This window comes from Scatophagus argus, chromosome 11 (assembly GCF_020382885.2).
Source record: "Scatophagus argus isolate fScaArg1 chromosome 11, fScaArg1.pri, whole genome shotgun sequence".
NCBI classification, from domain to species: Eukaryota; Metazoa; Chordata; class Actinopteri; family Scatophagidae; genus Scatophagus; species Scatophagus argus.
This window is the reverse complement of record NC_058503.1, coordinates 18,030,272-18,057,562: the sequence shown is the minus strand read 5'-3', so window position 1 is coordinate 18,057,562 and position 27,291 is coordinate 18,030,272. Positions and strand designations below refer to the sequence as shown.

Below are 27,291 nucleotides of genomic sequence, written 5' to 3'. Positions count from 1 at the left end.
TTCTCTTACCAAATACACTGCTTTCATGTATTTTATTATTCATCACATTAAAGCCCCTACTTTATGGAAATATCGTGGCCTTTCCTTATTGTCTTACAAATATTAAGTTATCCACAAAAATAAAAAATAACTTAGATAACAAGCATATTAAAACATAAAAATACATACATACATTACATTTATGACATGAAAAATAATGCATATTGCTGATATCTCCCAGAGTTTTCCTGGACACAGTTCTGTATGTGCAAACCACTTATCAGACTCAAAAAAATCAAAAAGCGCTTTAAACACATACAACATATTTGCTTGAAATAAATTACACTGTCTGATAAGGAGCCTCACTCATACAAGTTTTTTGAGACCAGATATGATCTTCAAAATGTGCGCAGGCAGAAATCCATATCAACCTTGTTATTTATATATTTTGAAGTTGACATTGGATTATCCCCATTTGCACCTATGGAAGAAGTGTGAAGATGGTGAGCACAGATATATCACAAGAAACCTACAGTGTTGCACACAGTACATTTCATCACAAAACAGGAGGACTGATGACAGCTTGGGATGGTTGTAGTGCAAGGAACTGAGTTTCCCCATGTGCACTCAGTTTCCTGAGGCTCTTTAGATTTAGTGATGGTATTTGTGCAGCATTATGCAGTTTCTTTCTTTTTTTTCTAACAGTGCTGTTGAGGTCATGCTGAAGATGAAAGCTGTACTTAAATAAAGGTCTACCATGCACCGCACCTCCGACAGTCCTCTTACATTACATACCACACACAACAGAGACGGCACATGGGATATTTTGGACAACGTAGCTCAGGACAATCTACTGCATCTGTGCTGTGTTTTAGAGAAGAAGAAAAACATCTCTACAAGCTCTACATTTCAAACAGCGATTTTCATATGGATTCAGATATCAACTTCATAGTGTAAGGAGCAACGTGTCTGGGGCTGCTTTGTTGGAAATTCATTTGTGTGTATTTTATTTCAACATCCTCTATTGGAAGCAAGGAAATGGACTAATGTGAGGAATTCCAGGAAGCCGCACCAACAATTAGACCTTTCCATCAGTCGTTGATTGACTTCTTCTGCTTGAACTTCTGAGTCATCATTGCCGTAATCTCCTCATCTGCAGTGGCAGCCATTTATTACTTACAATTACTATTTATCTACACATTTCAATTTACACAGCCCAGCTTTCTTTTCCTCAACATGAGTGAATGTATTAATGGAGGGGTGTCATCAACTATAAGCAGGATTACACACGATGGAGTGTCAGCTGAGCCACACAGTCCTCTGATGTATATTTAAGTGTAACATGATAGCTGCTACAAACACGGAAACTTCTGAACTGCCCTTGCAGGAGGCACTAAATCCTTAAGTACTCCAGGTGTATTGTGCCGTGTCAAATCCTGTGCATTGTGAAACCTGATGTGTGAAAACAGTTATAATTTGTCCCTGTATGTAGTACATAGAAGAAAAGATCATCAGAACCCCCCCACCCCGCCCTTCTTTTAAGTTTCATGGGATGCAGAGCTCACCCTTTCCACCTTATATATTGCTGGTGCTATAAAGCAATGTTATTTTCTTTCTGCATGCAATCTACTGTTTATTCTCAACATCCTCCTCTTTAAATCTCATGGAGCTGTAGGTCAGTCAACACGCTGACGAAATGACAAGAATTTGTTGCTTTCAGAGCTCACATTTCAAATTTGGAGCTTTCAGATTTTACTGTCCATTTACCTCAAAAGGAAAGCAGTGAACGTCCATGCTTTCTGAGTTGTGACAGCTTTAAACAAATGCTGCATGCGCACACTCTTTACACAACATGCACACGGATCTTCTTGCTGGCTCAACTGCTTCACACTTGGTCCTTGCTCTTCTTGAAAACAGCAGTCCACAGCAAAAAAAAGGTATGGGGCGCATATATTACAGTCATACTGCCCTTTCAGATGAATAGTCCTGATTTTCAAATTGTCTCTTTTTCTTTGTTTTCTTAATTGTGTACAGTCTTTAGTGCGTTTCTTCATTTACAGACACTGACCCACTCTGTTATTCTGCACTCTTCACACACCACGTAGCAGCACCAGTGAAACTTGCAGTTGCAGCGTTCGCTCCGAGTCTGCTGCAGGATGTTGTGGCCTCTCCCGCAGCACAGACTCTCACAGTTGTCCATGCCAGGGCTGGTCTTGTTGCAGATCCGGCCCTGCGTGCCCGCTGAGTCCGACCCCAAGTCGCGCTCACAGAAATCTGGAGACTTTTCAAAATAGACCAGCTCGTTGATGCTTGGCCGTCGCCGATGTGTGTGGTGGTGATTGTGGTGGTTGTTTTGATGATGGTGATGGTGGTTGTGATGGTTATGGTGGTTGTGGTGGTTGTTGTGGTGGGAGTGGTCGAGCTGCCCAGTGTTTCGGTTGTGAGCCTTGATAAGCGTGGCGATGTGGAAGCGTTCTTTGAGGATTGAACCCACCAGCCGGAACTCTGGGGTGACCTGCCAGCAGGTCTTCAGCTGGCAGCTCCCCGACGTCCCATGGCACTTACATTTCCTTCTCATGTGGTCGAGCACCACCTGTGAAAAACGCAGATGCAGACAGACAAAAAGAGAGAGTGGGATGGAGTGAGGAAGTGAGGGGAGGGGACGTTGGGAGAAAATGAGAAGGATTAATGACTTTCTTGATCACTGGTTACTTTTGAAGTTTAATATATACAGTTACAGGATGTTCCAGACTGCAAGTCATATTTCATACTGCAGCTTTGCTTCTATTTGTTTGTTCTTCTAAGCAAGCCACCATTTCACTGTACAGCGAATGACACATATTGCCCTGGAGGAATACTGGCCCCGCATTTAAAAAGCCAGGTGGTCTGACCCTGCTGTCAAACATTCTGATATCAAATTTCACACATGGATGCAGGCATTACCCAAACAGTAGAGTCATTATTCATCTTTTGGTATCAAGTAATGACTCCAAGCATGACACACATGTAGCGGCACATAAAGTATTTACATACTTTCACTTTAATGGTTTAATACCAATGGGAGCACATGGATATCAGCAACCGCCGTTCATAGCCCATGATATAGCAATGTGCAACATAAAGCTCATGGAGGACATTCTTGATGTCTATATGTACGTATGCATAAATAAGCAAAACACAAAACAGTACCTACTGCAAGACCCACTCATTCAGCCCACACACACACACACAGAGGTACATCCCACATGGCATAAACCATGTCCATCTCAGTAATATTTCCTCGAGGCTGCGTGTATGCATGTGTGTGTGTATTTACATATGCGTGTGTGCATGTGTTTATCAGTCATCACCTGGTCTAAACTTTAAGATCTAATTACCAACTGGAACACCAGGCCACCCAGAGTACTGACAGATGCTGCTGCTGTTGCCGCCCCTATCTACACACACACACAGACACATGCTGGACACTTGCACATTTACACATTCCACACATGTGCTAGCATAAATGCTGATCTCTACACACACACACAGGCAGTCTGTCACCCACACACTCTGTGTTATTCACACAAAATAAGACAGAAATGGCAAACTACGGCTATCAGGTTATGTGTATGTTTGTTTGTGTACATAAGCACGTGTGCTATATATTCATGCTTGTGAGTCAATGGTGGCACTGTGGCTGTGGATGGACGTCTGTGTGTTTCTGCATAGGAATGATCTTGCTTTGCTTCAGAACATGAAGTGCTGGATGGATTATTGGATTATTTTTTTAAGAAATTACAGACTCAAACCTCCTCCATTATAAACAGAAGGATAGACGGAAAAAACAGAGATGGAAGAGCACTACACTATACAGTTAGCCACGTCTCCAAAATCAAGGCCGACTTGGACCAATGCCAACAATCAGGTGGTTCACTCTTCCTATTTCATAGTTTGATCATAATTTTCTCAGAGGGAATGAGAACAAGTTGCTGAAGTACGTACAGTAAAGGATTTAATTTGCATGTTGTAAGGTCTCTTTTCATGCAGTTGGAGTTTCCCAGCTAAGCAAACCATGCAGCGAGTAAAGAAGGAAAGAACAACAACACACGTTTCCTTGTTCTGAATCATGAATGAGCAGAGAGTGAAATAATGATGAATGGAGATACTTGACTCATCTGTTTGGAATGAAGAAGTGAAAAAGAGTATAATAAAACACCACGGGGCCAAAGTCAATAGTGATCAGTCACAGTCTAAAAAAAGCAGCAAAATCAAATACAAGCATCAGGTGACTTTTGCACAACCTGCAGAGCAGAGGAGGTTATGGTGTTTCCATCTAGAGCTGCAACAGATTCCCAAAGTTGACACTGTTTTGGTCAAACTTAAAGGCAATGTAAATGTGTTCATAGAGTTAGGGTTAGATTATGTAAATACTGGTGTCTCACTTATTTAGACAAATGTATACAATCTTTGTAAGTATGGGTTTGCAAAGATATTATGTTACTACCACTCATCAAACCCGTCAAATGTTAGGAACAGTGATGCTGCAGCTTCAAATCATCTGATGCTGTATTATAACAAATACACCAAACAGTGTAAAATATTTTCAATCCTTGAATCAGTGCATGTTTTGCATAACAGAAAGTGACAAAGAAGTATGGGTTTTGGATAAACATGGTTCCACTGTTGTTGAGAGTGTTGAAAACAAAGTTGAAAGAAGCTGTGATCAGTGGTGAGGAGATGCTAGAGGCTGTAAGACTTTATAGTAAACAACATTATAATAGCTCAAACAGCACTTGCACTGAGTTAAGATTGCAGTGTTTGGTTCAGTTTGTAGGGGCAGAGGCAACCCCAGAATCACAAACGTGCTGGCCTTAAACTCACAGCGGAGTCTGTAATCATAAAACTCTCCAACCCACTTAAACCTTAAAGAGACAAACTGGCCTGGGAGTTGTAATTGCATCCACATTGCTACTGTTTGAAGGTACATTCACAGCAGGACAGAGGCTTCAAAGGACAGTAAAACAGTAGAAAAGTGTTATTTCTGATGATATTTAGGCATATTTATTGAGGGGGGAAAAATCCAGAGGCAAACTCTTCTGGGAGACTTTGAACCGCAGTGTGTCCCAAACTCTTTTTAAGTGTATCACAGTAGTGTAGTTTACATAAGATTTTCCCGAGGCAGGAGCAGCATATGGAGATGATCTCACAAAAACCGTCAGGCCTTAAAAAAATGATTTCCAGTAGTACAGCATGTCTGGCATCCATACCTAAAGTTCAGAAAGCGGCAAAAAGCAATTGACCATTTGGGGATCCGAACCCCCCAACAGCGATTGCCCAATAATAGCTTGGCAACTGTGCATGGCAGGCTTCTCAAGCTATGGATTTTTCCACAAATACCAAAGCAGTGTGTCATACAGGACTGCAGTGAGGTTAAACCTCTTCATTTAAAGAATTTATAAGGTGCCGTTTTTGTTTTAACTTTTCCAAAACCCAAAATGCATGAGCAAAAGTGTAAGGAAAGGATACAGCAGCCTCAAGTGCATATTTAAAAAACCTTTTATAAGATTCTCAGTTTGAAAAGACTCCGCCCCGACTCTGTGCTAATGTTAGCTTAGTTAGCTAGCCATCTAAAGCTGCGAAGTTTGCCAATCCAAACAGCAAAATGCACCTGCTTTTATCTGAAACCAGAGATGCCCTGTTTCAATAGGAATAAAGAATTTTAAGTGGTAGGTGTACTATGCAAGAACAGAAAGTTTGATAGGTGTAACTGTAAGAGGTTACAGTTACTGTAAGAGGTTACAGTTACAGCAGTCAGGAATTTGGTGAAAAGCCGCAGAAATCTTTCCCATTCCCCTGTTTTTACAGTTACAGAGGTAAGCAAAACTTTGGTTTCTAACGCATTGATTTATGTGTCACCACAAATGGAAATGCAGTCTTCTATGCATTTGATTTATTTTGTCAGACACAGCTTGTTGCTAGACTCAGTTCAACCTGACCAAAAAACAGAGGGACCTGCAACGGCTTTTTATATTCAAATAAGAGTACACCGTTCTGAAAAAATTAACACGTGTGCCTAGTGAACATCAGAGGAATCACATCTGTGAGGTTGTTACCAGAGTTGATTTATCCAGACGTCCTAAACAGACGAGGCTGCTACACACCCTCCGCTCTAACTGGGCAGAGCTTAAAAGAAGTTTGCAGGCTCCCAAAACCTCAACAAAAGACCATAACTCCAGCTGATGCGTACTTTGTGTCTGGGGGAAATGTCAAATAATCTTTTGACGTGCAGTTGAAAGGCAAACAGATAAAATGCGGTCCTTGGGCAGGTAATAGGAAATAGGGAATCTGTCTGCTCTTGCCGTGTGAGTGTCAATCCAAATGACAAAGCAGCTGGGGGAAACGTTAGATGAGTACATTCTGTACAGAGTCAATGAAAAAAAAATGTACAAATGAGCACATGGTTTGCACTTAATTTAAATAAAATTAAAAATATGTTTTCTTGTTAATGTTCCCAAGCAAGGTGGATTTAGATAAAGTAAAGTAAAAAAAGCGAAAAAAAGTAAAAAGATTTTAGTCTTTAAGCTTTTTAATCATCACTGCTTAAACATAATGCACTTCGATTTTCTCTTTAGAACATGTTGACTCTATTTTTCCAGATCCAGACTGATTAATTGATAATTAGATGAAAGGTTGGGATTTTCTTGTTTCTTCCTGTTCTTTTTAATCAGTACCTGGGGCTATGGCTGCTGTATGTACCAAAGTCAAGAGAGAAAGAGAGAGAGGGCGGGAGAGAGACAACACCAAAAAATGTTGTGTGTCTGTCTGTGTGTATTATATCTGACATGACTACTGTGGAAAGAGAGAAGAAAACTGATGCAGTGATTTATTTTTGCCTTATTGTGGATCTTAACCCCTAAGGACAAGCAGGGCCAATAACTGCAGCTGTGAGAGGAGAGAAAAGGAGCGAGGAAAAGAGGATGACAGGAGGTGCAGATGATCTTTGGGTTATCTCTTTGCTGTCCCTACACCGCTTGATACACAAAGGCTGTTTGTGGACATGTGTGGGTGTTAATACAAATCACCTGTCCATCTAACCGATATTCTATCTAGGCTCAGCTATCATGTCCCGCTGCTATTAGGCATATCGCAGAGGAGACTGTAATTAGAAATCCTATCAAACCTGTCATCAGCTGTGATATTTGACAATGTGAGTCGGGTGATATACAAATGTTGTGCATCTCACACAACTTGAGTCACTTCAGGCAAGCTATAAAAAGCTTGCTTGAAAAGAACAATTTGCATAACAAGCTTACTGTCAGCTACAGTGGTGCATGTGAATGTGTCTCAGAGTTTCAGCAGTCCGGCCTTGAGAAGAGAAAAATGGGATAAAAGAGATAAAAGATGGAAACTTGCTAATATATGATACTCCATTGCTTACACATTGGCTTATTTTGCGCAGACACATGAGAGATGTAATTGCTTCAAAGTCAATGGTGGACCACAGATAGAAACAAACATCTGGCAAGTTTTAATTGGTTTTGAGAGCAAGACAGAGGCGTCTGTAAAACAACCCCAGACAGAGATCAAATACAACATGTTGGTGACAGATTAGGACTGCAGGCTACATAATAGAGTAGACTGGGAAAAGTACAGCATACTGAAGTGCAGCAAAACAGACTACTGTAATGAAGAGACATGGATGGGGTAAACTAAAGATCAGAGCTGGTGCCTGGCCTTGTTAAAACCATGTCATGTTGAACATGGGTCAGAGAGTGTAGTAATTAGGTGCAGGTAAAAGAGTATTTTGCCTTCACTGGAGAACAAACAGCACACAGAAATCAAAAAACCGCCAGTGAAGAAAGGTTGACGACATGTGACCCAGTTCTCCCAGTAGAAGTGCAGAAATTGCTATTATGTATGTGTGTTCATGCACGTTTGTTGTTTATCGTATGACCTGATGAAGTCAGTGGTTGACAGGTTGTTAAGGATTTAACACCTTGTCGTCAGCTGTTTTGTCTTCTTTATAGCAACAGCCAATAAACATGATAATCGTGATCATTTTCTAGAACATATAAACTTAAACAGGGAGTTTTTTATTCACAGCATGCAACTGCCTGTTGCAGCCTCGTCATAAAATAATCTTTAAAGTGGTGAAGTTTAGCGGGAGGGATGGCTGCAGCATCCGCAAAAGCATTTTAACTGGCAGTGGAAATCGAATATCACTAATCTACATTCAACTGTTATGATACTTATGACTTGTTGCTGGGTATGGCAAACAAGTCGTTCAGTACAGGTTTTTTTTTTTTCCCAAAGCTGTAGCCAAACTTTCAACTGTTGATGTTTAAAGTCCTTAATAAAACCTACACTCCATAATTCCAGTATGCCAAAGCTTAAGTGTTAGCACACTCCTGTTAACTGTTGTCATCTGAACTGAACGTCAAGATTGGGCTAATTTAACAATTTGGAGTTGATACTGACTCAGTAATAATTATGGATTTGATGATGACCTATGGCATATCTTTTTTGTCCTCAGGCATGATACCACCAATCTGTGACGGAGAGAAGCAACAGCCAGTGAAGAATCGAATTTTTAGCTGCACTTGAAATGACATTAATGAGGAATCCAATGGCAGAAATATTAGGCATTACATTGTGCTCCTTGTTGTCAAATATGTGGTCCTGGCTGTGTACATGTACACAAGCAAGATGTCTTGAAGTCTGTACTAATTTGTTATTTGCCGTTAAATGGTTTCGATGCCAATCCACATTAATAATCAACACCTTGCAATATGAGACTAATACAGGAAATGTTCCCCGTGTGGTGGTACGGTCGCTGAATCATAACCAGCTACACCGTACCAGTACATGTATAATTTATGCCTTACTCACTGCACACAGACAAACGTCAGACTCATTGAATTTAATCATTTAATCACCAGCTCCTTTGTCATCACCACTAACCACATTTGGGAAAATCCTAATCTGAATGTCTCTACGCCCCACAATCGACCCTTCTTGTTGATAGACAGCAGACAAGTCTGCTTGCTGCCTTGAGTTTGTCAGTTCAAAGGAAATCTACTAAAGGTCCTTTAAAGCCAAGCAGAAAGCCAAGGCAATATCAAAGCACACAAACAAATCCCACAGCAGCACATTAAGCCCAGACATCACTTTAAACAAATCAAACGCCTTGCTTCAAAAGAACAGTTAAGCGCACACAGACAAATACACTACGCACACAATACACACACATGCAAACACAATGACATGCAATTACTGAGCAAATCTACAGCATGCAGTGAAAACTGCATTATAATGGATGTTTGTTTGTTTGTGTGTGTGTCTGTGTACTATTCACTCACTGTAAATTGCACACAGTGTCCACAGCTTTCATTTAGAGACTCTAATAAAATGTTATTACCAGCATAAGCACTTCCACCTGCTGAGCTTTTACTATGAAACATTTGCCTCTGTGTCTGTAAAAGAGAATGTACGAGTCTATGTCTGTGCACATAATGCACACGCATGTGTGCGTGTACAGTATGCGGTGGGTCAAATCAAATGCTCTGCCTCTGTACTGTCAGGACTGTGGAATGGCCTCTGGGGAGCGCAGGACTCACCACGCACTAATGTTGCTATTTTTGATCAAACACACTTTGCTTTTTGAGTGAGTTCTGAGTCAATTAAGTTACTTGAATGGCCTCTCCAGAGCATTTTACCATCGCTGAAGGGTTAAATTAGGCATAAAAGGGTCCCAGGAGTCCCACTAATGCTGGTTTGGATCAAACTAAAGGAGGTGCTGCTCTAGATGCATTTTGGTAATCACTGGTGAAGCAATGTCACGCCTTAACACACACACACACACAAAATAGGCCTTCAGTTGCCTGAAAACATCAGCTTTACAAGAGTTTTTCAGTTCGTGGCATCCCACTTCACTTCACGGTTGAGCTAATTTCACTTTTGCATCAATCACATCACCAGTCCTTTCCTTTGCCACTGAGTGTTACATACAGTTCATTATCAGTTGGTGCAGTAGGGGCTGGCATCAGGTACGAAAGAATCCACTTTTTACCAAGAGGAGGCTGATGATCTTGTGCAATACGTGCAGAATAACCACGAATTAAGATCAAAATCAAGATCAAAATTCTGGGACAGTGTTCTGGCAGAGCAACGTCATAGTTCTCATCTCTATATCTCTAATCTATCTCTGCTACATCTATATCTCTTTCAGTGACAATCAGAGTTCAAAGATTTTATTTAAATTCCTCATGTTACCACACTCTGGTCAAATAGCCCAAAATGGTCAAAAATACATTACAAGTCATAAAGATGCTTTAACTAATGTACTGTTGGGTCATCACAGGCAAAATCCCTGCTGCACTTCCTCTCCCACTTATGCACTGTGAAGAGTTAACAAGATGCCAAAGACACAAGTGCCATCGTGAACACAGCCTTCGAAAATGACTGGGAGTCAGGGCAAAGGTCTCAGATGTTCAAAATCAGTTACCAGAACTTAACAGGGAACTATGAAATCTATATTCTCCTTCCTGAAAAGGGGGATACCATCTCTCCTTACTATCCTTGAGTCATACCCTGATGGTAAAGTGTAATTTCTAGAAGATGCCTGCCAGTAACATGGAAGTCTGTTGCAGAGCCAGCACTGTCACCACCTGCCTAATGAACAGACAGGATTCAACAGAACCTCGGCATGGCTCTAAGCTCTGCAACATGAACACAGGAAGGAGAGCCAAGCATTTGTTTTGAAGTGTGATCTAAATGATTGAGAGGAACGCTCAAAAAAAAAAAAAAAAAAAAAAAAAAATCACTCTGCAGCAAAGCAGCTTTCACATAATAAAGCTATTAGGCTATGAAAATTATTGGGAGAGTACTTGTCACAATATCAAGGCTTGAAATTAGTATTTTTTAAAACTTAATTATCAGTTAATTCTTTTCAAAACAAGCAGCAGGTACAGCTTTAACTTCACCTTCGGCATAAGTGATATGCTAACATCATATGTAAATAAACCTGGCCTCCCGTGCAGAGTATTATTTATGTAATCAGTCCTGCTGGAGAGAAGTTGGAGGAGGCAGACCAGGAGAGGGGTAAGAAGGGAGGGAAGGAAGGGCGAATCTCTTTCTACTTTCCGCCCCGGTGTTTGAAGTCTAAAATCTTTTGCAGGGTTTTAAACATCTGTTTCCAAACTGCCAGCAGCCACTAATTAGGGCTAAAAACAAGACGGGACGTCGTGAGAACCCTGGGGTGGGCATGAGGCGACATGCACACCCGCTAAAAAACCACCGCATTCCTCTGCTTAAAGACTACTTCTCTGAAGGAGCTGGGGGGGGGGGGGTTTAGGGGGGCAGGGGGTGGAGGGGAGGAGCAGGGCGAAGGGAGGTGAGATGGTAGTAGGTGGGAGGAAAGAGATATGGGAGGGGTAGGCATTATTTTGAGGCCCCACCTGTCAGTGTTTTCTGTTTGATTCTCGGGGTCGGGGCTGTGTGTGTGTGTGTGTGTGTGTGTGTGTGTGTATGTGTGTGTGTGTCTTTCAAGGTCTTAAAGGGGGTTTGTTGTGGCTTTCTATACCATTTGAAGTCATTAAGATGCGTGGTTTTTTACAGTATAACAACTCTGCAATGACCGACACAAAGTTTGTCGTCTGTCTCTCCATTCACTGCCTCGTCTCTGTTTCCTTTACTCTCTTTCTCTCTGTCTGTTTCTCTTTTTCTGTATTCCCTATTTCTCTCCAGCCAGGAACTGCCTCTGTACGTTACAATTCAAACTCTGCTCTTCCTTCTGTGGTGAGCTGTAACAAGTCAGCCAGACCCCTCTAAGCATCACCATGTAAATAATGGTTTAGTATTTTAGTGAAAGCTCACACAGCTCCTTTTTTTTTTTACTTTTCTTTTTTAATTTTGATTTTGTATAAACAGTTTAATCAGATAAACAAATGGCTTCAAACCCTATCAAGGTCACCAGGGGTAATCAAACTAGAAATACAAGAGCTAGAAGCCAGGAGCAGTGGATGTCATTTAGTCATCGCAGGTTGCAAATGAAACCTTTTCCCAAAGCGAGGTAACATGTCTTTGATGCTGATGACTTTGAGTCGAAGTTTCTCTTGTTTGATTCATGCTTCAGCGTGCTTGGCTGGACATTTGCAGCCTGGCACACTGAAAACAGAATTTATTGTGAGGATTCTGAGAGTCAATATTTAGCCTTTCTGAATATCCTTCTGGAAAGATCAAACTGTAAATTAAAATAAAGCTGAGTTGTGATGGTTTTGGTTTGTTTTCTTTGAGCTACTGTTGTTCTTCTAAAGGTCTACAGCATGTTATTACATATTGGGATTTTGAAAGATTTTCTTCAGGGCGCATCACCTGCCAAGTGATAGAACTGGACCGAGTTGATAAGCTTGTTTGTAATACATATAATCTGTAAAATCATATAATTTGTTAACATTATTTACTTTATACAGTTTGCCTTTGAAATTTAGCCTCCCATGCAACACACCCTCATAAACTTGTTCTGGCAGTTGTGTCTGGTCACATGTGAAGTTGGTTTCCAAAATCTTGCCCAGCAAATTCATAGCACATTCCACTGTCTATTGTATTTTTTTATCACACACATCAAGCAATTATACTGCAAGAGCCAAAACAGAAGAGAAGCATGAGCTTGATTAACGATTTGTCAGTTACGTGAGCAGCGACGCCTTTCTTTGCCAACGTTTTGCCAACCCGATCTCTGTCTAAGAGATTAGGCCGATAGTATAATAAACGCGATACTTAAATATGATGCTAATAGGCTAATCAAAGCACAGCAAAGGCGTATTATGTCAGTTGTCAAAATGCCATTGTTAAATTAAGGTTGCATGTTCTGAGGGAAGAATAAGCAGCAAGTCCAAGTTGGTAATTATTTCAACAGCTATTTATTCTTTACTGTACGTTTACACGTTTCCCTTCCTGTTTCTACTTTTCATTACATATTGTTTAGCTTTTGTTGTGCATTAGAGACTCCACACCTACTCATACATAGAAATGTATCAGTGTCTTGTCAGTGTCCAAACTACCAATTAAAGACAAAACTGGACTGAACCTGGTGTGTATTGGATGCATGACAATATGTATGTCATTCGTTATTATTATTCTGAAAGACGTAGCCTCTAGAGGCTACAGTACTGTGACCCTGCTATCTTGACCATTTCTCATAAGCTTACTACATCCAGACAAAAAGAGAAGGAGCCAAGAGACAAATTATTCTCTTCCCTAGGCTCATGAACTCATTACTAGTTCTGTCACATCGGCTCCCACCCAAAGTTTATAAGTCCACAGCACTGATTGGAATTTATGTCACCAGTTCTACATCTGTGACTACTGCTACTATTACAGCTACTGCAAGGCCAGCTGTTGTTGAGTTTAGCTGACGTGCTCCACATTTGTGTTTTGTCTGCATAATCAAGGAAACCAGAAGTAAACTGATGGAAAGATAAAGGCCCAAATTGCTTAGGAGGAAACAGGGAACAATGAGCAATTTATGGTCGCTTCTTGTCTCTGTTCCACCACAGCACTGGATATCTCCAAAGGCTTATCACTGTCATTTGCATCTTTCTCTCTCATTGCCCAAGGCAGAAACCTCTTTATTAACATATTAGCCAAAGAAAATAACGCTATGATCTTAAATTAAATCATTGGCTCAAATGATTAATTGTTACAGTAACATACAATTTAGATTCAGATTAGTGGTTGATCCCAAAATACTTCATTTGACCCTATACCTAAACCAAATAAATAAATGAATAAATAATAAGGCTTCGATGATGGCTATTTATAATCTCATAAGTTTCTTGGAAATGTCAGTGTACCTATGTGGGAGCTAAGCTTCCGAGTATTCAGTACATCTACTTGAGCATCATCACTGATCTGACACTCCAGTGACTGACAGATCACAGAGGGCACACGACCACCATCATAACAGAGACGAGTTCATCCAAACTGCTGACTTCCTCAGTCTGTCAATCAGAGACGGAGTGTTTTATAAATGTTTTAAATCCGGAGACTTGGATAAATGAATGGATTTCCCTGAAGAAACAACAAAACCATACAGCCTATTAAAGTGATGTCAACAGAGCCAAGCCATAAAAATATGCAACCCAGTGTTACTAAATGAAAAGTCATTCACTGCAGCTTCTGAAAAAGCCAGTTAATAACGCTTGAATTTATATCAAACTTCTTTTGCCTATGAAAAGAAGCAACCAGTGGAGCAACCTCACACTCTGTCTCTACCCCATTAATCCAACTGTTTTTCAACTATTTCCTCTTTCAGAAACACAACTTCAGCCACAAACAGTGTGCGATGGAACCTCCACAGCATCGGGACATAATAAAACCATTGCTGTGATAACTTATTCACATTTTAAACCCATTTCAATTGATTTTTTTAGATAAATATCCTATCTTATCAAATAAATTTCTTTTTTGCTAGCATCTGTGTGTACCTGTCCAGGGACTGAACATGAAAATCTGGTACATCTGCCCTTGTGTTAGATGTTTTGGTACAAATAAATGTAATAAAGTAACTAAACTAATATTTTTTGGAACCAATACTGTGAGTGCAGCTCAGGAAAACCCCTACACACACTCACACACACACACACACACAGAGTCTCCGCCAGCAGAAATAAACAGCAGTTTAACAATAACAGGTCACTGCTGACCTATCAAATAAAACCAGATTGTGTTGCGGACTGTAGCGTTATTATTGGCCCAGTAGCACTTGACCCACCCATTCTCCACCTGTTGTATTGTACAATGTTTTCTTGTAGAAATTATGTGAAAGATAATGTAATAATAGCAGAGGAAGATAATGTACTGAATTAAGCTCAGTCAGTTCCAAGTGTATGTAGAAACTACACTGATATATGGTAATATAGTAGTAATAGCAGAGTACTGTTTTTGCACAAAGAAATTGTTTTAATTTCGAAGGGGCACCTCAGTTTATGGTTCACCTTTAATAAAGAAGCAGCAGAAGCCTGACCTTTAGTGCCATTTACGGGTCAAGCACCAAGACTTGTGTTTAGTGTGAGTAGTACTCCAAAATCTTTCTCTCAGAGAAAATGTTGTAATGCTTCATGTTGAAAGTTGATAGAAACTTAAAGAACCATGCACTGAAACCATGTCACCTCCAATCCCTTCTCCACTCACCTGTCTCCCAACTCTGTTATTATGCAGCCTCATACGGGCGTGGATATCTTTGTAGGTTTCGCGGGCGTCCAAGAAGTCCCTTGAGAACTTCTCTCCGAATTCCACATCGGGACTGCAGCCGCCCCACTCCCAGGAGTCCTGGGGTCCCGGCAGGTCAGCGGGGAAATGCTCCATGACTCCGTGTACCATACCCTTCCCCCGGTGGATGGCCTCCAGTTGCAAACGGTGCAGTTTGATGCGAAAGGCTTCCTCGTCCCCACGCCGTTTCTCGTCACAGCTGCACGCCTTCAGTTTGCCCATGGAGCAGGCATTGGCAACTGCATGCACTACACCTGCTGCTGCAATGGCATAGGCAAAGGCACTCTCTCTGAAACCTGTGGGGGAAAAGGAAGGAGAGTGGTGTTGTTCTGTTGCCTAGTGCGCAAGCGGAAGGTTTTAAGAAGTATGACAATCAGGAAACAGTTTGGAGTTTGGAATGTAAAGTCTCTAAAGTGTCACTGTGCTTCTGTGCCACTGTGAAATTGGAGGATTACTGGGTGGATGGATAGACGGAGGATAGAAGATAACATCTGCAAGATTCAAATTACTGTCACTAAGCTGCTGTTTATAAAGTGTTTTCCTGGTTGTGATGCATTTTTTTTTTTCAAAAAAATGAAATAGTATCAGAAATAGCACAAAACTATTTATTTATCTCATTAAAGTTCTGTTGTAAAACTGTTGGACACAACTTTAAGTCATGTGATTTTTCGTAGCCTTAAAAGTTTAACAACATCAATAACCAAGCAAGTGAAAGAAATCTTTTAACCTCTATGGTAGCAACACGTGCCATAATGCTTAGTGAGCTTGGACTTTACATGCTCTGTTTTACACAAACCAGTAATGCTGTAGTACAAGAGCTTCCTATATTTAGATAAAGATACACATAAGGGTTTATTCACACTTTTATACACACATGCCAAGACTCATATAACAAGGGGAAACATCTGGGACAATAGCAATTAAGTGTTCCAAACACTTACGTACTCCGTCTCTGTGGGCCAGCTGAACATGAACAGACCCCCACCACTCCCATTACAAGACTCACTAAGGACTCAAACACTCAACAATGCTGTGTTTCCTTCTGTCCGTCCTACTGCTTCTAAGCGTCTTGTTCATGTGGCTGTGCATATCGGTGCATTCTAACTTCACGTACTATTAATGTTAGTGAGTCAAATGGTGCTAGATCCTAAATTCGGGCTGCAGTGCTGTGCTAAACATGTTCTCTTGAGCACCACGTTTCTCCACAAGTGTTCCTCATACCCTTTCAAGAGATCTTCCATCTAGCCTGTAACCATTACTTTAACTGTTGCAAGGTGACTGGCATTTCGTCTTCTTGACTTACTTCTGACTGAGTAACAGGTGACGGGAGCTTGACCCTTTTATCTGTTTTAGTCATATCATATCATCCAGTGAAAGTTTAGGAGATAAATATGTGTTACAGAGAGAGCATGTTTTAAGGTTGGACAGGCTGATTGTGTCATACCACAGTTTCTGCCTTGTAATCACTTGAAATTGACTCAGACAGAGTACTGCACATGGACAGGATGGTTAAATGACTGAGCATGTAATCTCTCCATATGATGTGAGCCTGCTTTTGCCTTTACAGCTAAACACATCCCTTTCTCCTCGACAGTGAGTCTAACTTGCATGTGGCACATGTAATGAGTACAACCCTACCACAACTGATCTGTAATTCAGGGGACTAATGTTACAGTAGTCTTCTCTTACGCACACACACGTACTGGCAACACAAACATAGATACACATTCGCTCTGCCCATGTTGATGTATTTTTGAGACAAAAAAAAAAAAAAGAAGAACATCTATGTCCAATTGTGGAAACCGTGAATACTGAAGGATGAAGTGCGACAGCAGCACTTGCACTCCTACCCTCTACAATGTTTGTTGTTAGATCTCGGCTTACTGCCTGTGAGCATGGTGCCCTCAGGTTCCATAAAAGCAGCCTCACTGGCAGTCACTTACTGGTGTAGAAAACAGTGAAGATTATAATGGAAACTTGTAAAGAAAACATGAAAAGAAACCACTTAGGAGTTTATAGCACACTGCTCGAAGGGGAAATGATTCAGGCTGCTTGTTGGAGTCAAAGAAAAAGCTATTAACTAGAGCTGCCCCTTTTAGCGTTGTTTGATGTTCCTTCTTTATTTATATTCTCAAATAAACTTGATATTATTGTGTTTATTGTGAGATATGATGTGAACTTTCACACATTTGCTGCATTGCTCGATTGATTTGGTTTTGTTTTTTTAAACTGGATGCAAAAAGTTGTATGCAACGCAATCTCAGTGAGTAAAACAATCTGTAGCTCTCTCATATGAGACTGTACCCTGTTGGCCAGTTATAGTAACAGTCTTGTCAGTGTAGCACGACTGTACAGGCATGCATTCAAATAAAATAATATAATAATAATCAAATAAAATTGGCTCCAGATCCCCCGCAACCCTGATGGATGAGCAGTATAGAAGATGAATGAACGAATGAATAAATAAAATAAAATAAAAAAATTCAAAAAGTTTTGTATCTCCATCAGACTGTTGTCTTGCTATTTAAAGCCTTAAAAAACAAACTCATCATTCAAATCCTCCTGCTTGGATGGAAACATGCAGATAAAGATGAACTTTTAGTATATTATTATATAATATCGTCCTTGTATTCAATCTGTGAGAGAGACAAGATGAACGGTGTTCACTGGCAGTGTCATACTCTACTTCTTGTTAACCCGTGTTCAGTCCACCTTGAGCCCAGTGAAAAAAACAAACAAACCCAGTCTTCTTTTTGAAAGACCAGTCTGTGTCGACACAGGGGTCCCAAAACAACACAGGGTCATCAAACAAAAAAGTTAAACCAAGCTAAGCACTTTCTGCAACCTAATGTCACCTAGAAAGACACCAGGTTAATCGTAAACAGGTCTTAAAGAACAAGGGTCCACCAAGGCAGGCCCCTGTAATGCAGGGCTGTTTTCGGTCTGAATCCCTGCCTAGGATCGTGTAACTTGCACAAATGCAGTGAGTGAGAGAGAAAGGCTGCTGGTCCTCAATTCAACAAGCTGGTAGCATTACCCAATGTCTGTACTGGCACACAATCTGGCCCATCAAACTGCAATAACTGATTTAAAAACTTCATTTTCTGAAAACAGCTTCATCTGGAAACGCGAGAGCAATAAAGCTGCTTTGGCCGTAAATGCAAACAATGTGGATAAAGACGCTAAAATGCTCTGTTAAACTGAGGGAAACTGCAAAGCTGGACGATATTCCTCTGTGGGTTTGTCACTATGAGCGGCCCTTTAACATAACAGCATAGAAGTCGTCATTTTATCCGTTGTTAAATATTGTTTATTAGAGCAATTATGAATTTGGTTTTATACCAGCAAAACAAGAGACTTATTTAGACAAACTCAGAAATTTGTGTGACTTTATATATAATTGACTCACTAACTCACAATCTGCACCCCTCCACCCCCCACCCACCCAACCACCTCGACCACACAAGGTGGGGGAAGTGAGAGGGATGGCACTTAGGCACATCCTTATATGTAGAAAACTTGTTTTAGATCTTGCCCTGCTCTGAGCTGGGCTCTGCGACGCAGGCCCCTGGAAGACTGGGAACAAATCAATCTAACAAATAATTCACCGGCTGCGGCACGCCCGGCTGAACTGATGGCAGAGGAAGTGACAAAATGAATTAAAGATTGAAAGGAAACTGTCACTTTGTGTTACAGAAACCAACTAAACAGGTTTATGCTTTTGCCGCCGAGAGTTGGGAAAGTGCTGAGAGCAAATTCACAAGCACTTGCACTGGCAAGGGAAGTAAAAGCATTAGGAGCAGCCCAGCAAGGGACGACACAGACTCAGTGACGGAGGGAGAAGAGAGGGAGAAAGAAAGATAGAAAGAAAGTGAGAGAGATTCTCCCATTTCTGTCTGTCCGTGTTTTGCCTGATGTCCTCTTTAGCCTAGTTTTTAATGCAATGGGAATGAGCATGGGCCCATAAAAGTTATCAGAATCCATCAGCGAAGAGATATGTGGCAGAGCCAGAGCAGCATCTGATATAGTAAAATTAGACACCAAAACAAACATTGAGATGAAGAGGCCCTGTCAGGCGTTCAGAAACTTCGTAGAAGATCAGAGGAACAGAGAAAGCTCTGCAAGAATTTAACACGTGAAGTCCCAATGTCCAAAACGTATCAGTTTTACTAGAGAGGAAGTAAACTTTGCTTCACAGGCTTTTAAAAACATGTAAACTTGTTGTTCAAGTACATTAATTTTAAAGGAAAAATACCAGTTTAGTATACACAAGCTTTGTGTGACACTGGGTCATTTATTTTTCTGTGGGCAGTTAACTTGTGTTAATCTCCACAATTCCATCTAATCCATGCCTGCAAATCTCTCTCAATGAAAGCACTGCCCTTTTGCAGTAGCTGCACGCAATGATGGCTGCAACACATTAACTTGTATCAATTTTTTAGCTTCTGTGGAGCGGAACGTATCAACATGTAACAGATGAATCATCCGATTTAAAAAGGTTGTTTATGTCAGTGGTTTGGAGTTTCTGCACCCGAGGCAAACCAGGGATGCCAGACAACCAGCAACTGCCGCTACTAATAATGACAAACAGCCTTTCAATGAGTCAGTGAGGAGTGAAAGTAAGACCAGAGGTGTGTAAGCATACACTGTAGTTAAGAAGGCTTTAAGTACCACAGAAGTAACAGGATATAAAGTCCTCAATGAGGGTTACAAAATTTAAGTTTAATGATTGTATTGGATACAGATTAAGAAGATCATAAATTATGGCAGCACCCTCTAGGAACTATCTGTCGCATTTAATTACTTTGTGTCTTTACGGTGGGGAATTCCATCAACAATTCAGTGCATCTGTGTTAGGGATTTGTGGAAGCCTGGTACAAAGTTATCTTTCCGCCAAACTTTGTGCTTCTTTGATACATTGAAAACTCAAAACCTGAATCAACAGATGGGTGTCACTGTGCCAAAACCAGTGCATTACAAGGGGAGTGTCATTAGTGCATTATGATTGATCTGATGACATTAAAAATGTTTGTACATACCCACAGCATGGAATATGTTCTATTATTTATACCATTTATCCTACTAAATCAGACATTAGATTTATGTGCCGAACGGGATTCGCAAGGAGGTGGTTGGTGTGGATGGTGGGTGTGCAAAGTACAGGACTCCAACACCAGAAGCCATGATTCAAGTCCAAACCCCGGACTGTGGTTAGCTTTAGGCAACCAAGGCACTTTGGTTAAGGTTAGGAAAAGATTGTATTTTTGGTTACTTTTAGCCAACAAAAGCACTTTGGCTATGGTTAGGGAACCATCAATTTTTTTTGGTTGAATGTTCCAGAAAACAGATGAAATATGCTGTCAGTGAACATTTTAGTGATATGTCGTGTTTCAAAATTTGTGCGATTTTAATTAATTTCCTCATTATTTTAAGAGAAAACGGAAATGGCTACGTTTCCCTTACGAACATTTTTTCTGTTGTAAATTAGTTCTAGACAGAAGTCACTTCTAGGAGACAGGGATGCATTCAAACATGTCAGGTTCCTTTCAGTTGAAATAAGTTTTCTATAAACATTTTAGAGCCTTGTTGTTCAGGTCATTGTTAAGCATTTGGATGTAAGTTTTGACTACTATGCATTTCTTTATCTGTGGATTTGAAAGCCAACTCAGCTCAAGACTCAAACTACCAACCACACTGTGCCATGTTCATCCATCCAGGAACTCTGGCTACTAAGAAACTAATGCCTTTTCCAGTCAATAACCTGGGATGAGTCCATCTGAAGACTTCCCAACTCTGAAGATCTTCTTTCATCCTTTGTGGCTGACTTGTAAAGCTCCAAGCACTACAAAGCGTGAGAGAAAACTGATCTGCATGAGGTTTGGTAATCTTGAGGTGACTAACTGCTTTTGAAGTTACCTGCGCTTTTGTACAGACTATTGGGAAGATACAGTAAAATGGTCAGAAAGTGGATACCAGTCTGCTAGTCACCAGAGGTAATCCAACCATTCAGAGGACTTCATTACCACAAGATAACATTCAAGAACCCACGGTGGAAAATGATCCCTTTTCATAATCTTTCGACTGTGTTTGGAGAATAATATTGCTTGTTTAGGATGTGTATCTTTGTGGCAACTAATCTTTCTAAGCCTGTCCTTTCAAGATATTCTATCAAAGTGTGTTTGAAGATGAAACCACAGCATATGTGAAGACCAAAGTTTTGAACTACATGCCTGTACTCCATTGTTCTCTTCAGCAGGTAGTCTGTGGTGACATCTTACCACTGAAGCCTACACCTCCGTAAAGGTGTCTTGTGCACTTTTTCTAATTGGCTTTCTGCAGTTTGTAACTTTTAAAATCTAATTTTGCTTCTCTCAGTGCTGTAACTCACTTTAATAATTGACGAGATGGAAATGGTCTCAAGAAAGACAGATGTGAATTCAGCTGAAATTGTACAGCAGGCCCATTTCTGCAGTACATTGTAGTGTGGCTATAAAAACTGACCTCTTTTAAAGACTATGCTGTCGTAGGGTATTTTGTTCCTAGTCTCCAGGCTGGAGCAGTTCCAGCGGTGCCCTCTGAACTGGTGCTGGCACTCGTGGATGGCAATCTGGATTCCCTGGATTGCTGAAGCCGTCACGTCTGGGTTACGCATGCACACCTCCAGCTGGCGCCTCGTCAAACCAGGCAGTGTCAGACACACCGTGTTGGCATTCAGGATTGGGTCGATGTTGGGAAGCTTCAGGCCCAAGATTTCATTGGAGTCTACCCTGCAAGCAGCACACAAGTCAACTTATTAACTATACGAACATAAAAATCATGCATTTTATTTCTGTCTGTTCTAATTACTTGTGCTGTCCATGTTCCTTACGTATGACGCCAATTCCCATTTTTCCACAGCATCAAACAGATGCCCTGACCTGATGGTCGCCGGTGAGGCTGATTCTTGCAAAACCATCTCCATGTACTGGTTCTTATAAGGGATTCTCACTTTCACTCTCATCTCTTCATCCTTTGTTTCTCAGATAAATTTACTTTATGATCATGCCAAGTTGTCACCAACATACGTAAAAAAAAAAGAAGTAACACTGTTGACTGTTAAATATTAGGTAAGGAAAAATAGCTAATGCTTATTGACACAAAATAAAAAGCAAATGTCAGGAACTGACTTTGTGTACTGATCTTCACCTTGATGTTTACTTGATGACAAGGTGAAGATGAGCTGAAGTGGAGGTTGACGGAACAGCATCCACTTTGTTGGCATGAACAGCTCTAGTAACCATTTCAGATTCACGGCAAGGGTAAAACAACTTCCCTCCCTCTGCAAAATCACCTCAGGAAATCAGTTAACATGTAAATTCAGTGACTTTTAAGGTGTGTCTCTGTACTCGACTGTCTGCTGCTACCTGCTACTGTTGCGGATCAATCGTGTGAACAGCAGCAATTCAGCTGACAGCGGTCAAAGCTCTTTTCAACTTCACAGAGTAGTAGTAACAGCAGTAACAAGGAAAACACAGGCTGTACTGATGATGGCTTAAGAGCCTAAAGGTGCCCAGCTTTTCTTTTCATTATCCTCACACCTAAAACACAGGCTGTGTGCCTCTGTGTTTGTATGAGTGACACACAAGCGAGGAGCGAGTAAGGCTGTGAAGACACACACAAACACACTTTACACACAGGTTCAAGCACACCCTGACATGCACATACAAATACCAGGTGCAGGGAGGAGTGTACAGTAACCCCCCCCCTCACACACACACACACACACACGCAGACACTCACGCTGCTACAGAAACTTTGTATATTATTTCTTCCCACAGCTTCATTTACATGTATAACTTCTGCATGTACCCCTTGAGTGAGTCTAAAAGACCAAGAAGTTCCCAAACCACCTTGTGCTCTTTCTGAAAAAGCGACTAGCAGCTTTGGATCTCAGTTGCAATCAGATTTACGACTCGTGATCGCGAATGTTGTTCACTTGCACGGCAGTGGCTTCCTTTCTAGGTGACACTGCGTGAGCCGCGTGTGCGTCTGTGATTCCAGTTAGACTTCTGTTGCTACCTGTTGTGTTTCCAGCTTTGAGAGCAAACCTGTTTCAACAAATGTCTCTTCAAAGGGCAACTTGTTATTGGGAACACGTGGAGTGCATGGGAAGCAGATTATTGGCAATATGTCTATATGTTAGCAAAATTGTAAGAAAAAAAATGCTTAATTCTTCATTGACCAGCTTTAACTAGAAGAGCATATTATGGATTGTTTAACTTTGCATTCCATGAACAAAAGCTAGACCTTTATATTGCTAAAGTAGACAATTACTTAATTCTTTGCATCTTTGCATTGATTACTAATAATTTAGGCTGTGATAGTTTTAGAAAAAAATAAAGTTGTTGAACAGTTTTATAAAATAAAGAACCAGAGAAGTGCTTTCAGGGTATTGAATCAACACAGAGATTAACTTCTTTTAGTTTGAATTCAGAAATTGTTAAACTTAGCTCACCTTTTATCCAAGAGACAGATAACCACCAAGACGCATGTTATTCTGAGAACCGAGTGCTCCATTTTGTGCCTTGTAATTATGAAAAAAAAGAGGAAAAAGTTTTTCAAAACTAACAATAACAGACAAGTGCTTAAAGTCCCATATTCCGCCTTAAAGTTCAGGGAAGACAAAACGGGGTCAGGGCAGGTCCGGCTGAACGTTGGCGCTGGACTTGACAGCTCCGAGGACCCCGAGTCCAGATGTGCCAGCCAGCGGCGGGATACTCATTCAAAAGAAAAGTTTCACAATCTCTCTGCTTACTGAATGGAGGAGCCTGCTACAAGTTTGAGGAAGCCTGAGTTTTGTCTTTCTCACACACATCCGTACACATCCCGGTTATCTCCGCCAAGGTGTTTGCATTTGTATAACATCCGAGTGGAAGAGCTGAACCAAAGATAGGCGCTCTAAATGAAGTCTGCTTGACTAGTGATGTTTCGTTGCGCACCGATAGTCCTCTAACTGCTGCACTTAGCGCTTCGCCAGCCCACTTTTTTGCGTCAGCCAGGGAATGAAAGCGCGGAGGGAGGTCAAGTGCCTCGTTAGAACAGGATAGAGATCCTTTCAGATAAGGAAAGCACTTCACTTAGCCTGCGCCCCCTGTGAGGGAGAACATTTATATTCACTGCGGAGCGATGCTGAGGATGAAGATGATGAGGTGGACTGCAGAGAGAGCCTCGCAAAAGTTTGTACGGATTTCAGCGATTGGAGATTTGACTAAAAAGATGATGAGGATAAGAATGATGATGAAGATTTTTGTGAGTTATGTAAAATGAAGCCCGTATAATAGGGAGGACAGACTTTTTATTTTAAAGATTGGTGATTTGGGATAGTTAGAAGATGAAGGTGAAAGATCATAAGACTTATCCTCCGTTCAGAGGATGATTTTCAACTACTGTGTTTGTCTGCATCGGTGAACCCTTGACGTGCAGTTGTATCCTGCAATGAAATGAAATGAGGGAAATCGATTCTTTCTTTCAAACCGAAATGCTTAATTTCAGACCAGCCAGTTATCTTCAACCTGCAGTGAGGCTTGTTCATCATCTGCTGTGACCTGAATTAAAGGGTCACCGTTTAATTTATTTTTGACTTCCATAAAAGACATTATGTCGAACTGTAGAGGCTGAAGTATCCCAACTTTACGTTCCTCGAGACTGGATCTTTCACTTCTTATAATCCATCAGCATCTTTTCGTTACATCAGTCCAGTCTGGTAACCCCTTCACACCTCATCCACAGCTGACATTATAACTGTTTTCTCAGGCTGAGTATCGCTCACCATGACTGATGTTGGTGTAAGAAACCCTTTAGTACATTTTACACATTTTAAACTCTTGTGTTTAGTGATCGAGCATGTATTTTGAAACGATGAAACGATACATATGTTGGAGGTGGGTTTATAAACTCTGAATTCTGTCAGTGTGAAGATTCTCTTGTGCTTTGTGAGAAGGAAAAAACCTAATGAAAAAAAAAAGAGCGCTTGTTAAAATCGTCGGCTGAAGTTCCCATTGCTCCCTAACCTTGACTGTGTGTCACAGCCTTTAATCTTTCCATTTAGATGACTATAAAGTATAACAAAAAGCTCCCTTGTTGATGAAGACCACATGATATCACTCATCTCGGTGCTTTATGAGTAGCCTAGAATAAAGATTCAGAAACCACAAATAAAAAGGTTTTCCCCCACCAGTGGAGGGAAGCAAGCATTCTGCCAGCATGGAGTCACCAGAGTAGTAAAACACTACACGAGCTTAGCATTCATATGCAATTATGTCGCCATACACAAATTTAGAAGATCAGGGAAACAATCCCACACCAAATTTTCTCCCACAGAGATTTATCACAGCACCCTGATCTGGAAGATTTGGCAGAGACGGCAACTTTGTGCTTAATTATTTCAAGGCATGTGAGGAAAGCAGACTTGTGAGTACACTTAGTGGTTTTGTGACTTTGACTTTGGTTCTACAGCAGGATGTGTTGAATGCTGTCAGCCCAATCTTTCTGTCTCTCTCGCTGTCATGATGACAGATGACATTGCTTTCTGAATCACAGTTCCTTATAAACATGACTCATATATTAACCCTGTCTCCGCTTGGAGAATCAAAAACAGCAGCAGAGAGGACTTCTATCGTGAGACAATTCTAGAAACCACATCATCAAAAGGTGTTAAAGATCTTTTTTTCTTTCTTTTTCATCTACAGTAAAAGAGTCTGGAAGTTATGGAAGCCCATGACTTCCAGAAAATGAAATTACCATAGATGAAAAATATAGTCATCAGAAATATAAAAATACTCATGAAGTCAAAATGTAACCTTACTAAGTCAAAACTATGAGGAAAATAAAAATGTAATTGAACTGAAAGAGAAAACTCACTTGTCTTGAAGTGACTTGTTTCATGTACTTATTTAAAGCAGATATGTATACGGTAACATTTGCTGCCACTGTGGTGATTTATGAGTGTAGACTAATTGCATTATAATTCACTATGAACGTTGCCATTAGCACACTACTGATGTGGTGTTACAGGAATGTGTTATTTCTTAAAAAAATGACCAAACTTACAACATAGTAAGTAAAAGTTCTGACATTAAAAGTAAAAAAATTGCATTTTTATTTATTAATTTCTGTTTAAAAAGCGTGGCCATTAAGTCAGAAATTCAAGTTTGTGCCTTATCTACCCAGCACTGAGTCAATGCAGTTTAAGCAAATATCATTAGGAATCCCCACCTGTTGTAATTTAAGCACGACTGCTTGCAAAATGTGTCGCGGGTGATAACTTCGGGGCCTAATTTTTTACATTTGCATGTCAAGTGAAGGTCCCAGCAGGCAACAGCACTTTTCTACACACACATTACCTATTCATGCTATGGACCTACTGCACATTATTCATGAGAAAAAAAGACATTGTGCACGCACACACACACACACACATGCAGATATATAATACACACAACTTCCACATCTGGTATGGAGTTCTCTGCTTAAGGAGTTGGGTCTGCTGCCTCTCTTTCTCTCTCTCTCCCTCTCTCTCTCTCTCTCTCACACACACACACACACACACACACACACACACACACACAAAAACACATTTAATTGTTTCCCATTCTTCATCGGAGAATATGTTCCTGTTCAGTTAAATTTATTAAAAATGATGTGGGAAACATTTCAGTGCTAGTCTCAGTTCAACTTGAATCCTGTGAGACATAAAGACTTTATTTTTGTCAAATGCTCAAGCCAGGTTCATTTCATAGCTCACTATTTTGTGCCTGAACCTTTTTTTTTTTGTTTTAACATGATTTTCCTGTAGCCCTTGAAAACATTTATTATTCTTATCTTGCACAGCTCACTCTCACTCACTTTTCTACATGAAATATGAACCTGCTGAACATTTAATTCAATAATAAACTAAAACACTGAGATTTCCCAACAGTGCTGGTATTTTTGTCCAGTTGCAGTGTCTGGTTCAAGTGAAACTTTATTGTCCTGCAGGGAGAGACATGGCTGAGCTAAGCTTTCACAGTCTGGTGGCGAGTG

At 40.6% G+C, this 27,291-nt stretch overlaps 1 protein-coding gene across 1 annotated transcript; it reads right to left on the bottom strand.

Annotated features, from left to right (window-relative positions):
- Positions 1–24,358, bottom strand: wnt10a (wingless-type MMTV integration site family, member 10a). The gene is made up of 4 exons (XM_046404887.1): positions 23,726–24,358; positions 21,733–21,998; positions 15,154–15,527; positions 1–2,572 (listed from the first exon to the last, which is right to left on the bottom strand). The coding sequence occupies exons 1-4, from the start codon at positions 23,785–23,787 to the stop codon at positions 2,030–2,032; spliced, it is 1,245 nt and encodes a 414-aa protein (XP_046260843.1). The 5' UTR covers positions 23,788–24,358; the 3' UTR covers positions 1–2,029.
- Between the last annotated feature and the right edge of the window lie 2,933 nt (positions 24,359–27,291).

Bases quoted from the DNA above. Each gene is read 5' to 3' on its own strand.
- wnt10a (XM_046404887.1), bottom strand. From the start codon at position 23,787: ATGGAGCACTCGGTTCTCAGAATAACATGCGTCTTGGTGGTTATCTGT. The intron at 21,999-23,725 runs GTGAGCTAAGTT...TGCTGCTTGCAG, and splicing joins ATCTGTCTCTTGGATAAAAG to GGTAGACTCCAATGAAATCT. The intron at 15,528-21,732 runs GTCAGTTTTTAT...TTTCCCCCACAG, and splicing joins CAGCATAGTCTTTAAAAGAG to GTTTCAGAGAGAGTGCCTTT.